The sequence below is a fragment of the Schistocerca americana genome, chromosome 2 (genome assembly GCF_021461395.2).
Source record: "Schistocerca americana isolate TAMUIC-IGC-003095 chromosome 2, iqSchAmer2.1, whole genome shotgun sequence".
Classification (NCBI taxonomy): domain Eukaryota; kingdom Metazoa; phylum Arthropoda; class Insecta; order Orthoptera; family Acrididae; genus Schistocerca; species Schistocerca americana.
In genome coordinates this window covers 635,231,840-635,244,776 of record NC_060120.1, presented here as the reverse complement: position 1 = coordinate 635,244,776, position 12,937 = coordinate 635,231,840, and the positions used below count along the sequence as shown (strand labels likewise).

Sequence of the window (12,937 nt, the reverse complement as noted above, 5' to 3'; positions counted from 1 at the left end):
TATGTCAGGTGCAACTACTGTATTCACTGCTCTAAAATTTGCTTTTGGTCAGGACAAGTTTGTCTTTTAGCTCTTTCCTTCCTCAGTTTTCCTGATCTTAACATTTGTAGCAATTTAAGCATTGCTCTTAGGTTTCTGCCTAACCACACTAATGGGGGGAAAAGGCAACCAATTTTTGATGAGCAGTATTATATGTGAAAGATTTGCTTCACTTGTAGGTACACTGTATGTATATTAATTTAAACAATTAACTTTTCCTATTTGTGTGTTCGTACTGCATAATAGTGATGTTGCTATAGGCTGACTACATCAATTGTCCTATGCTCTGAATGTCTTCTGTCACTGGCTGACAAGATAACATGACATGAGCTATGGCTGACAACAGCTCATCATGTAGCACAGTCCCAATTTCAGCACTTTGGAAGCTACCATGCTGTATTTGGTAAAAGTCATAGACATATATTCATGAAGAAAAGTATGCAGTGTACATGTTGATGTGAATCAAAGATTTTTCTAAAATGTGTTTTTTTTGTTAGTTTTGTTTGCTACAGTGCCAGTAAATTCAATGTTGGAGTATAAAATATTTACTATTCAAAGGATTGGTAAGTTTTACAGCTCCAAGGGGAAGTATATTGTCACTTAATGAGGAAAAATGAGTATTTTCAGCCAGGGTAAAATATATTTTTAACCGAGAAATCTGGAGATGTTTTTTTTTCTTGCCTGTATATACACATTGTGTGATTAGTTTTGAAAAACATTGCCTTGAAGCTTTTGTTGCAGCTAGATGAGAAAAAATATTTGTAGAAATTATCCTCTGTCTGATCTCACTCGCATATTCTGGCTGGATTGTGTTCTGCTGTTAAAATGTTAGCTGCATTTCTCTTAATGTTTGCTGTCCTCTGTTGTTAGCTTATGTATAGTTCCTTGCATTTTTGTAATGTTTGCAAAGACAAAACGTGGCAATCAAGATCCTGTTCAGCATACAACTCCATTGTTGCTGAAAGTGCCTTAACACTATAGCAGCAGAGTGTGAACTGATGGGCCCCATGCTTGCAGGCAGACACATCAGTCATACCTGAGTTATTGTTTCCTTGCACTTGGTACAATAGGGCAAATGTTTGTTGGACCACTTCTTCTGAACATGGGACATTGGTTTGTGGCTGCATTATCTTGTTACTATTTGATTAAGTTTCATACATGTTATGTTGCTGAAATCCTCTTTGAAAGCTGTTCCAAACTGTTGTATTTTGCATGAAGACTGACTACGTTATACTTCCAGCACAATGTCTTTATCCCACGGGTTGCTTACCATTGTCCCTCAGGCATCTTTCCTCCAGAGAGTGTTTGTAAATATCCCAATGGCATCATGTGTTGTGGATACAATGCTGTATACAAACAGTGTTTTGATACGCTGATTGTACAGGTTCTACCAGGAGCACCAGCCACACTTCCAAGCAGTGCTTGCATCAGGAAACCAATGGTACTGTGATCAATAAAACAAGCACAATCTGCAAATCACGTGGCTGTGGACTTCCTTCCACCTACTGAATACTTACTTACTTACTTTTGTGGACTCGAATACCATGTGTTTGTAATTTCCTTAGTGTTTCTTGAGGTCAATGCTGGTGGTGAAACAATGTCACATGGTATGGGTCATTACTAGTATCTGTGGCAAAACAACATCAAGAGGTATGGTTCATCACAGACAGCTGGTATCATTTGCCCATGTGTCAGGGTGGTTCCAGCCCCAAGCTTCGCACCAGTACCTCCTCTGGCTCCAATACCTTTGTGGCTCTTTCACCACTTTCCTGACTCATTTACTGCCCATCAGCCACCCACCTCCAACTGTGCCCATTGCTGCTTTGTCCATTGCTACCACAGGCATCACTTGGACATCCATTGGTGATGAAGTTTGAGTCCACATGCTGCAGCTGCTAGGGTCATAACTTTTCTTGTCCTGCCAGCCATGCTCCCTTCCTTCAGCCATGTGCAATTCTGCCCTGTGCTTTGTGCCTTCAGAATGAAGCTACTGCCATGGCTGACTTCCTTATGAGGGTGTTACAGCCCAGGGTGCACCATCCACCAGCTCCTGACACCCCTTCATTCCCACTGGACCCATTGTCACCTGCTGTCCTTCTGACCATAAGCCTAACACTGCTTCCATCCTCCTGCACCATTGGCACGCAATGTCTTTCAGACAGAGGTCACTGCTTCAGTTCCCTCTTGCCAAGCTGCAACCAACTTGATATAGACATTGTCAGTTCTCTGCACACAACAACACGACACAACTGCTTCTGCCCTTTCCCCACAGCATCCAACACTGCTCATTTGCTGCACCTTTGTCATAAAGCCATGACCAGCCTCCCTTTCCAGGGAGGACATACAATGCTTTCATTGCTGCCGAGTGTTGCCCCCCATCTCCACTACAGCTGCACCCAATGCTGTACTCCAATGGTTGAGCCCGGTGCTGCTCATCAACACACACTGATACTTCTGGCTGATGCAGTCATGGTTGACCACCTTTTATCAATGACAACATGGAACTTTGTGTCTCTGCCTCTGGATTACTCTGATCCTTCTCTGTAGTAGAATCTTTCCCTGCTCTTACCCACCCCAAGGGGGACAACACTTCTGATGCCACTGACCTTTCTCCTGCCAGCTTCTCTCTGTGCTACTGCACACGCTGCAATGACGTCCTCCCCATCACCTGCTGGTCTCTCGCCATTCACTTATTCCCATACTCCAACTCATGCATTGTGACTGCCTTTCTGTCTGCCATCCTGGGCCCCTTATGTATAGTTCCTTGCATTTTTGTAATGTTTGCAAAGACAAAACGTGGCAATCAAGATCCTGTTCAGCATACAACTCCATTGTTGCTGAAAGTGCCTTAACACTATAGCAGCAGAGTGTGAACTGATGGGCCCCATGCTTGCAGGTAGACACATCAGTCATACCTGAGTTATTGTTTCCTTGCACTTGGTACAATAGGGCAAATGTTTGTTGGACCACTTCTTCTGAACTGCATTTTTCCTATGCTCCTGTGGCCATTGCTGCAACAACTCTCCTGCCATTCCCTGGCCTCTCTCCAACCAGTTACTTTCCATGCACTTGTGCTCTCCCCATGTGGTGGAGACCTTCCCATCACTCTGTTCTCTCAGCCCTTTTTGTCATGTCCCACCTACCCCCACCATGCTCTCACAGATGGTGATCAGTGTCCACACGTTTAGCAGCACCCAATGACACTGTGCCTGTTGTCAGAATCACTGCACTCTTGGCATCACACTGGTCAAGCTCAGTCTCCCATTGTTTCCATTGTGCCTCCACCCCATGGGCACCAGTGCTTCACAGCCTTGAGTCTTGGGTTCCCAGGATTGGGTTGCAGCAGCTCTGGACTCTCTCCCACTGGCCTTCCATATCAACCAAAGGAAGCTGTGATTTGGTGTCTGAAGCCTTCCTCAAGCAGCCATCATGGCTAGTGAAGTTGCTTCCACCTGCTGGACACTCAAGGCAAAATGTGACCTCCAGCAGCAGCATTCAATTGCTCATACAGTTCTGGCACAGAATCTGGCTATACCTCATAGCCCATCAAACAGAACTCAGTGACAGCATCCTCGACATGCTGTTCTACACTGCACCATTTCCACAATATTTCATGGTCCACCGTGTATGCAATTTCTCAGCCAAGTGGGATAAGCCTTCCCATGGAACTGGTATTACATGAGGTACTTTGTTTCTGTTATTCTCAACTGGTCCCAAATGATCTTTCAATTCTTGTTAGAAACAAACTTTATTGTGAACTTGTGCAGTGAAAAAACTGCTCTTTACTTCAGTCTGGGACTCTTTGATTACAGCATGTGTTACCCACAATAGGTCTTAATATGCGTATAACAGGAAATTTACGTATTTACAATAAAGACGATGTCATAATTTAGCAACTATAGACAAAAATTGCTTGTGTCTATGTCAAAAAATTCACCACATTGTTTGCTATAACTTAACTGAAAATGCACGTTGGTATGTTAATTTGTTCTGTATATATCCGGTGGGGCTTGTCTTAACTGCCTCACCTCATATGCAGTACAACACAGTATTAATTAAAACCAATTGCTTGCCTGATTTGTAATGTGTTCAGTGCCCTTGAGTTCTTTTCAGTATTTTTACTGATATTCATTAATTTTCAACAGTTGGACTTCCCTGGTGTTGTTGTTTCTGGTATGCAGCTGATGTCAGAAAATGCAGAAATAAATGAATTTGCAACATTCTGGCAGAAAAATGATGTTGATCTTTCCAGAGGACTTGATTTCACTCCACGAGGATCAGTGTTTGCTCGTTTTACACATTTACAACATGCTCCATATGTCTTTCTAATACAAGTAAGTCAGTTCAGGTTTGTTTGTTCAATTATTACTCCTTTTTATAATTAAAGAAACAGCTAAATCTCTTCAAAATTAGGGTCTCTTTTAAGTATTTTATATTTTGATCTGTTTTCTCCCCTTTCACTATATTTCCTTATATTTTTTCCTTGCTTCATCTGTTACTTCATATTATTTTCATTTGTTACCCATAATTTTTTGCACTTACCAATGATTTGCTTCAGTTTTCTTTCTTGCAGCCTTTGTTTTCCTTGCTGACAGGTAACAAATAATTTTCTGTCCCAACAACACCTCATAATTTGTTTCACACTGTCTTGAATTACTGATTCGCTGGATAAAGGTAGTCCCATTTTTTAAAGATATAAGTTCAGCCAAGTTTTCATTTTGTAATTGTGATATCCTGCTTTAGTTGTTATTGTGTTCCAAATTTATGTGTATATGTTATTATTACTTGCCATCTAATGTATAACAGCATTCATTGTGAATATCTGTCATGGGATGAAACATTGCATTAGCTACAGTAATTTGTAAGTTCCCCTGATAAGGTTTTCTGTATTAATCTTTACCCTTGTAATGATGAATGAAGGTGTATTTCCAGAAGGACTGAAGTACACAGTAATACCTCCCATCAGATATGTGAAAAAACAAGTGACCTTTGTTTATCGATTCTGCCACAATATGTGGTTACTTCTCATCCTGGAGTCTAAGTGACCTGCCTTTTCTTTCTAACCGTCCCTGACCTGTCCCACTTTCCTCCCTGAAGAAGGCATTAATATTTCCAAAAGCAAGGAATGATCATTTCACTATTAAATGTGTCTCTCGGCAGTATCAATATTTCATTTCTTGAAGGCAAATACCAGGTAACATTTTTCTCTTTCTCAGTATTATCTTTCATCACTGTACTGGTTTTGCTGTTGGATTAGCTAACAAAGCTGATGCATGATAAAATTGTGTGTAGTTAGCAAATCATAGTGAATGTAAATAAATATTTCAAATATTGACTGCAGTTAAGAAACATTTTACCAGAAAGGAATGATGAAGGAAAGAAATGGAAGGTATATAAGCAACATATTACATGCTACCATAGTTGAAAACAGATAAATACTGTTATGCCAAGGGAGGAAAGAGATGGGCTATGCAAGCTGAGAAGTATCTAAAAATTGAACAGTAGGAAAGATTGATACTGAATGAAGAGTGAAGAAAGTAGGATTGAAACTGAGAAAAATGATGAGTACAAAGTGAAAAATCCAAAGTAAATGGAAAAACTGAATATGATGTAAACTTTCTCAGTGCCCCAGCCTGCTGTTGTGACCTTCAGTCAGAAAGGACACAGTAAGAGGTACAATTGCAGCTGTGGATTATGTTAGATTAGAGACACATAACGGGAAAAAAAATGAAATAGGAAGGAAACAAGAAGCAGACGTTAAATAGAATTCTGCAACGTTGCATATCTTATCCAGTGCAGGTGACAGAGGCACTGATGCAGAATGCCTGATTCATGACTGTTATCCTTCAATGTAGTGTTACGATCTGTGATTTGTTACAAAATTTGATGGGATGTACTCCTCAAGTTCCTGTTTTGAGCGAGTGATTGCAGTAATCTGTATATGTCCCTATAATTATTTTGTACATGCTGGCTTCTGGTATCATCTAATACTTGTTTAAGACCAACCTTGTTCTCAAAATAAAATAAGAAATAAATATATCATAGTTTACGAGAACAGAAGGGGAGAACTGCATGCCATAATCAATAAACTTCCATCAAATTAATTTAGCATTATCTCCATGACCTTTAATCCAAATATGTAATATATAATCAAGAATTAATTTACAAGTATATCTAGAATGCTAGAATGAATACACCACAGTTCATCAGCAGTAACAAGTGCACTAGTGCAGGAAGAAAGGGGCACAAAGTCTCAGACAACATTAGAGTCTTGTATGTGACAGTATCTTGGAGAGAAATTTTTTCTGTTGGCATAATTCCAGAACACATTATCCTCATTAATATGGAGGACAACAGTAGTAACCCAGTTTATGCCACCATGATCATAGTTAGTTTCTATCAGAGCAAACTCATAGTTAATACCACAACAAACTGCAATGGCACAGACTAATGGCTGATACATAGCTGTGGAAGTAGGCATGTTAAAATAAATATCAACATCATATAAACATGATGAATAGAGCAACTTGGCAGCACAATGATGCCTAACTAATGACTGATAGAAATTGTGACTGTGTGTTAACTTATATAGCAATGTGCTAGGTCAGTCTGTATGCAATACATTTATACTTCAATGATTTGGCCTGATCAAGGACATAAAGAAAGAACAAAATAAAATTAAGGTTATAAAGTTTCACATCATTAGTGCCAATTTGCCTAGCTGCTAGCTGGAAGTAAATAAAGAAAATAAAAGAACCGTCAGAATAAACAGTTGAATATTAATATAATGTAGACAGAATTAAAAAATGAGATGTACCTTGGACTGGGTTCTTGTTGCCTTTTTCCAAGGCACAACCTATGTGCAATGGAAGTAGCCAACATCATCACTAAAGCAAAATATATCATGAGTGTCGAGAAACTTAGAAAGTAAGTAAGAAAAACTGGAGAACAAAAGGAAAAAGAAGAATGCAGGTCATAAAAGGAAACATTATATGTGATGCAGTCTTAACTGAAGGTAGTGAGGACATGTCATTGTACTGAAATTATGTTTTTTTTTTCTATGCTGCTCAGAATGTTTTCAGCCTTTTCTATAACTGTATCAGTCCATGGCTGTATTACTGGTAAAATTTTTCTGTATATCTTTTTGTGTTTGTGGTAGTAGCTTTGAAAACCAGGATTGTTTTGGTTGTTTTTTATGCTGCTGAAGTGGTTGGGCATTACAGAGGATTTCTCTATACTGTTGGTCACTAGTTATTTTTGTTTTGTATTTTAATGTCTATCAGTACTTTTGGAAACAATTCTTCAAATTTGAATTTAAATATTGATAGGAACTTTGAATTGACAAAATTATTCTGTTTGTTAGTATTTTAGTTTTGTCTTCTACATATATGTTTATTTTTAAGATGTGGTTGGAATAATCTAAAGGCTAAGATTATTTACAACAACATCACAACTTTCGTTCTCTAGGTCAGTGAATTTATTTTCAGCGATTGATACTTGATGCTTGTTTACCCTTGTGGCAGTGTTAAACAATTGTGATATTCTGTAGATATATTTAATGTTCAAGAATGTGTTTAGAACTTATCTGTGTTCATTGATATTTAAATCTCCACAAATGAGAATTTGCCCTTAGGATTAGAAACCATGCCCAATACTTCCACTGGGAGAACAGTAAGTACATTGTGTAGTTAATCTTTTGAACATACATAGCTTTTTATCTCTGTAGCTCATCTCTCTGGATGTTTTTCTTCACTTAATAATATAATGTCATTTCTAACTTTATTAATAATCCCTTCCTTTACATATAAGCATGATGGTTTTACTATAATGGGATTCTTTATTATATGAGTTTAGAGTTACACATCTTGTTTCAGATCACGTGCACCAATGTTCTGCTATGTAAACAGTGAGCTATCAGTATTCTGTAGTTCCACTTCTAGGTGTTGCACTTTATTTCTGGTGAATTGGACATTTTGGTGGAGAACTGAGCAACACTGAGCAATGCTTGCCTTGGAGGCTAGTTACTTTTCTTTCCTTCATCTAAAAGTCTTTTGGATGATGAGCACATAGAGTTTTTTTGTTCATCACTTCAGTATCTACTGTTGCTTCTGTTGATTCTTCAATTGTTTTGCAATTTTTAATGGAACCAATGATGATGCTACTGTTTCTACCTATTGCGACTGAGAATGGAGTTGTGTCACCCCTCCCCCGCCTCCCCCCTTGATTGATTATCTGGCTCACCAATTGTTCTTTCCCCAAAACATTCAGATGGAGTCATGTTGTGTGTGGAATCTACATCCTGTATTACTTATGTCAATGCATTTCACATTTTGGGCAAACTGACTAATGGCACTTCATATTCTGCCTTAACATGACTGCCTCACAATATTGTGGTGATGTAGAATAATCACAGTTTATGACATTTGTATCTGTGAATTTTCTCAGACAAGATTTAAGATCACATGTAGCATAGGCCATTTCAGTTTTATAGACTTCCTCTTTGCCTCCAAGAAATATGGAAAATTTTTCTCATGTAGGTTTTATTACATCTGCAGATGCAATCATCTTCCTAACTCAACAAGCAGGGCTGTCAGTTTCACTGCACCATACGAATTTATATTAGTTTTCACATTCAGTTAATTTGCAAGTTCACAATTATAGCTGTCTGAAAGCATAACCAGTTTGCTATTATCAGAGTTCAGTGCTCCATTAGTTTCAGTTTGGGTGCCATTTTGTGTTGTTTCACATAATTTACATGACACTTTGTGTCTGTTTTAGAGCATAATCTGAGTTCAAACATAATAAAGTATCTCAGACAGAATTACATCCTCCATGCCAACTAGCATGGATTCTGAAAACATTGATCACATTAATCCAACTCACACTTTTCTCACATGATACCCTGCAACCCATGGATCAAAGTAATAAGGTAGTTAATAAAGCATTTTACTCAGTACCACATCTGTGCTTATTAGCAAAAGTATGACTATAGTGGGTATCAAGAAAAATCTGTGACTGGATTAAGGTTTTTTTGATGGAGAGACACAGCTTGTTATCTTGGATGGAGAGTTCCCAACTGATGTAAAAGTAACTTCCATCTGTGCCAGGGAAGTGTGTTAGGACCTTTGTTGTGCATGTTGTATTCTAATGACCTTGCAGAAAATGTCGATAGTAACTTCAGACTTTTTTTGCAAATGATGCAGTTTCTATAGTGAAGCACTATGTGAAAAAAGCTGCCCAAATCTTCAGATCTTAATAAAATTTCAAGGTGGTGCAAAGATTGGCAACTTTCTTTAAATTTTCAATAATATAAAAGCATGTACTTCACAAAGTGCAAAAAGTGTAATATCCTATGACTACAGTACTAGCAACAGTTGGAACTGGTCAACTCATACAAGAACCTGGGTGTAACATTGTGTAGTGACACGAAATGGAATGATCACATAGGCTCAGGTATAAGTAAAGCAGGTGGCAAATTTTTATTTATTGATACAGTTTTAGGGAAAAGCAATCATTGGACAAAGATGATTGTTTACAAATCACTTGTACAACCCATCCTAGAATATTGCTTAAGTGTGTAGGATCCACACCAAATAGGATTTACAAGAGATATTGAACATATAAGGAGAAGGACAGCACAAAACCATCAAAATTTTGTTTGACTCATGGGAGAATGTCATGGAGATGCTAAAGAAATTTAAGTGGCAGACAGCTGAAGATAAGCACAAACTATACTGAGGAAGCCTACTTACAAAGTTTCAAGAACTGACTTTAAATGATGATTCTAGAAATACATCATAGCCTACTGTGTATTGTTCCCATAGGTGTTGTGAGATTAGCATAATTACAGTGTATACATAGGCATTTAAATACCCATTCTTCCCACACTCCATACATGAATGGAATAGAAAGAAGTTCTAAGAACTGGTACAGTAGGAAGTACCCACTACCATGCACTTCACAGTGGTTTGTAGAGTATGGATGTAGATGTATACAGGTAAGATTTTACACTGGAATAAATATATTGAGAATGCAGGAAGTAAATGATATTGCTTTCTATTTCCAATGCAAATATTGTTCAGTTGCTGGTGACACAGACACATAGTTAATAATATACCATGAAATGAGTTACGACCTTTTTTTTTAAAGGAAAAAATCCAAGGGAATTATGTTTCTCCTTTATTTGCAAAAAATCTGTCAATTTTTGGAGTCCCTTTACTATACATTTATGAACTCATCATCTCTTTCTAGATCAAATCAAATTATTCAAAGAATTTCATTTTGGATATTATTTATATCATGCTAGAATAAAATATAATTTTGTGCTTACTATTCACCAATTAAAATTAAATGTTCAGATGCCTCAATATGTAGGAAGGAAAATACACACTAAACTAGAATACAGAAACATTCTGAATGTGAAACACAGGCCACTGCAGAAAAAGAATGCACAATACTTCACTACAGAAATTACAGATGCTGTATAACAAAGCAGCACCAAGGCATTTGTGATGTCTTTGAGACCATTCAGTTGCAATATTCAGAAAAGCCAGACAGATGTAATAAATATAGTACTGCTTGTGTTCTATGTGAATGAACAAATTTAAAATCATGGTAAAATACACTACTCTACTATATGAAGTTAACGTAACATGTTAATGACAGAAGAGGATAGCAACACATACAGCAACAATAATAGCAGCATCACTCTTGCTGCATTGGTAGAATCTAGGCAGAAGTTGAAGCAAGTAGAAATAGTAATTAGCTGTAAATATAATGAATAACATTCAGGACAAGTATGAAGATATACTGAAGTACAAAAGCATATTGTTCTTTATATAATATGACTTATTATTATAATTTCTTAGGCAATATGCTATTGGTGTTTATGAATCAATCAAAACTAAAACTCAGTGAAACATTAATATAGTTTAAGTATTTGTTTTTTATATAATTGCAAAATGAGTATTAGAGTCAACAAAATAATTAAAATAAATTTAAACTTAGGTGGATAATTCTGGACCCACTCGAATGGGTACTATGAGAATATTTTTGGCTCCAAAATTTGATGAGCGCAGAAGACCTATGCTGTTACGTGATCAGAGGCACCTCTTCATAGAGTTGGATAAGTTCACAGTCCAGTGTAAGTACTATTTGTGATCACTATTGTTACTTAAACCTTTATTAATAGCTAACAACTCACAGCACTATTGATATAGGGTATAACAAAAGTTTTCTTACTAATCAACTAAAAGCAAACTAATTACCTCAATCAAAAACTGTACTAAACAAATCAAAAACAAAAACCTGGTAAATTTGAAACACAGGGTGCTCAAAATTTGAAATCATTTTATTTTCTGTCATTCAGTATCACAGAAAAAGAATCACATATGATATGCTCCTTTGTTTTTGAACCGTTTTCTTAATGTTGCTTATGGCCTGTCTCAATATGTCTTATTTCATGACTGTTGGAGTGATTTAGTAAAAAAGTTGAGGACTATACTCTCCATTTCTGGACAGTGAATTACGTGCTTAACGTGCTGCTCAAAACAAATAATTTTAATCATGCATTGTTAGTTTTTAATTTGATCACTACAAAGAAACTTAAAAGAACTAGCTTCACAACATTTTGGAGACAATTTGGAGAACTCAAAGAGCTACAGAAGCTCATAGAAAGAGATATGTTGTCAAGTAACTTGCTCATTCTATAAACATTGTAAAATGAGTAAACCATTATAAATGAGAACATTATTTTTGGTGTATATGCATGTTTCATGCAGGAATTGCAGAAATGTGATGAAATATTATTGTTGTTCCTTGGCAGAGTAACAAAATTGTGTGTCAGACAGGGATTCAAATTTGAACACATCTCCTTTGCACACAGTGCTCATTGCACTATTTGACCCAAACCTCATTACCAACTGAAATATTTATCTTGCCACTATCTCTCGTCCATTCCATCTGAAGAGGTTCCTTTGTAAATCTGTGGATTACCATCCTTGGGAGTAAGGGTACAATAAATAGTTCAGCTTGTAAATAGCCTCAGTGTTGTCCTTTTTCCTGTGTATAACTGTGGTTGTTTGCTCATTTGAAATGCAACATCCTATGATTGTTTTATGACTGTGAACTTGTACTTCATTTCTTGCAATATACAGTTACAGTAAACATATAATCAACACCGTCATCTTTACTATTCTCCTTTCATTAAAAATAAAACAACTTCAAGGTATGGTAGTTAATTATTTAAATTGTATTGTTGATTACATTTCATTATGTCACAAAATGACAATCAAACAATTGAAAATCCAAAATGGAATGTAAATGACAATCAATCCTCAAAATTGTACTGATGAACTAATACTTCAGTCTATTCCTTTAACATTAATGTACCTCAGGAATTCAGTGCTCCTCCATACCAGACTGCTATGGTTTATAGAGCCTCTACAGCCACATCACTAGAGGCCTTTTAATTTTGGTGATGTCTGCTACATGTGGAAGACTCATTTCATCCTTAGATGACCTTGAAAAACATGTGAAAATATGAAAATGTATGCTTTACAAAAATAACAGATGACTGTAGTTATTCTTTGGTGGCTCCAAATCAACTATCATTCTGTGGTAAGGGATAGTGCAAGATGCATGCCACCCATATTACAAGGGCTGTGATTCATTCCGTATCTTCCATAATTAGCCATGAGATATAACAGACCTTGAGAGGCAGTGCCCATATAATATATCCATATCCTGTATCCATCCCTTAGGATTTAAATAGGCATAAGGCCTCCTTTCTTGATAGAATTATCCTTGTACGTAAGTGGGGACACCATTTGCTCTTGAAAAAGAGATAAAACTTCGCTGCTTTTTTACAACTTTCAAATATAACTGGAAATGGTACATA

At 37.0% G+C, this 12,937-nt stretch overlaps 1 protein-coding gene across 1 annotated transcript in view; it reads left to right on the top strand.

Annotated features, from left to right (window-relative positions):
• LOC124594262 (phenoloxidase 1-like) overlaps positions 1-12,937 on the top strand; it is a 235,254-nt gene that overhangs the window by 181,499 nt on the left and 40,818 nt on the right. The window contains exons 9-10 of the mRNA XM_047132626.1: positions 4,185-4,373; positions 11,047-11,182. Coding sequence (XP_046988582.1) covers positions 4,185-4,373; positions 11,047-11,182 — 325 coding nt within the window. The remainder of the gene's footprint in view (positions 1-4,184; positions 4,374-11,046; positions 11,183-12,937) is intronic.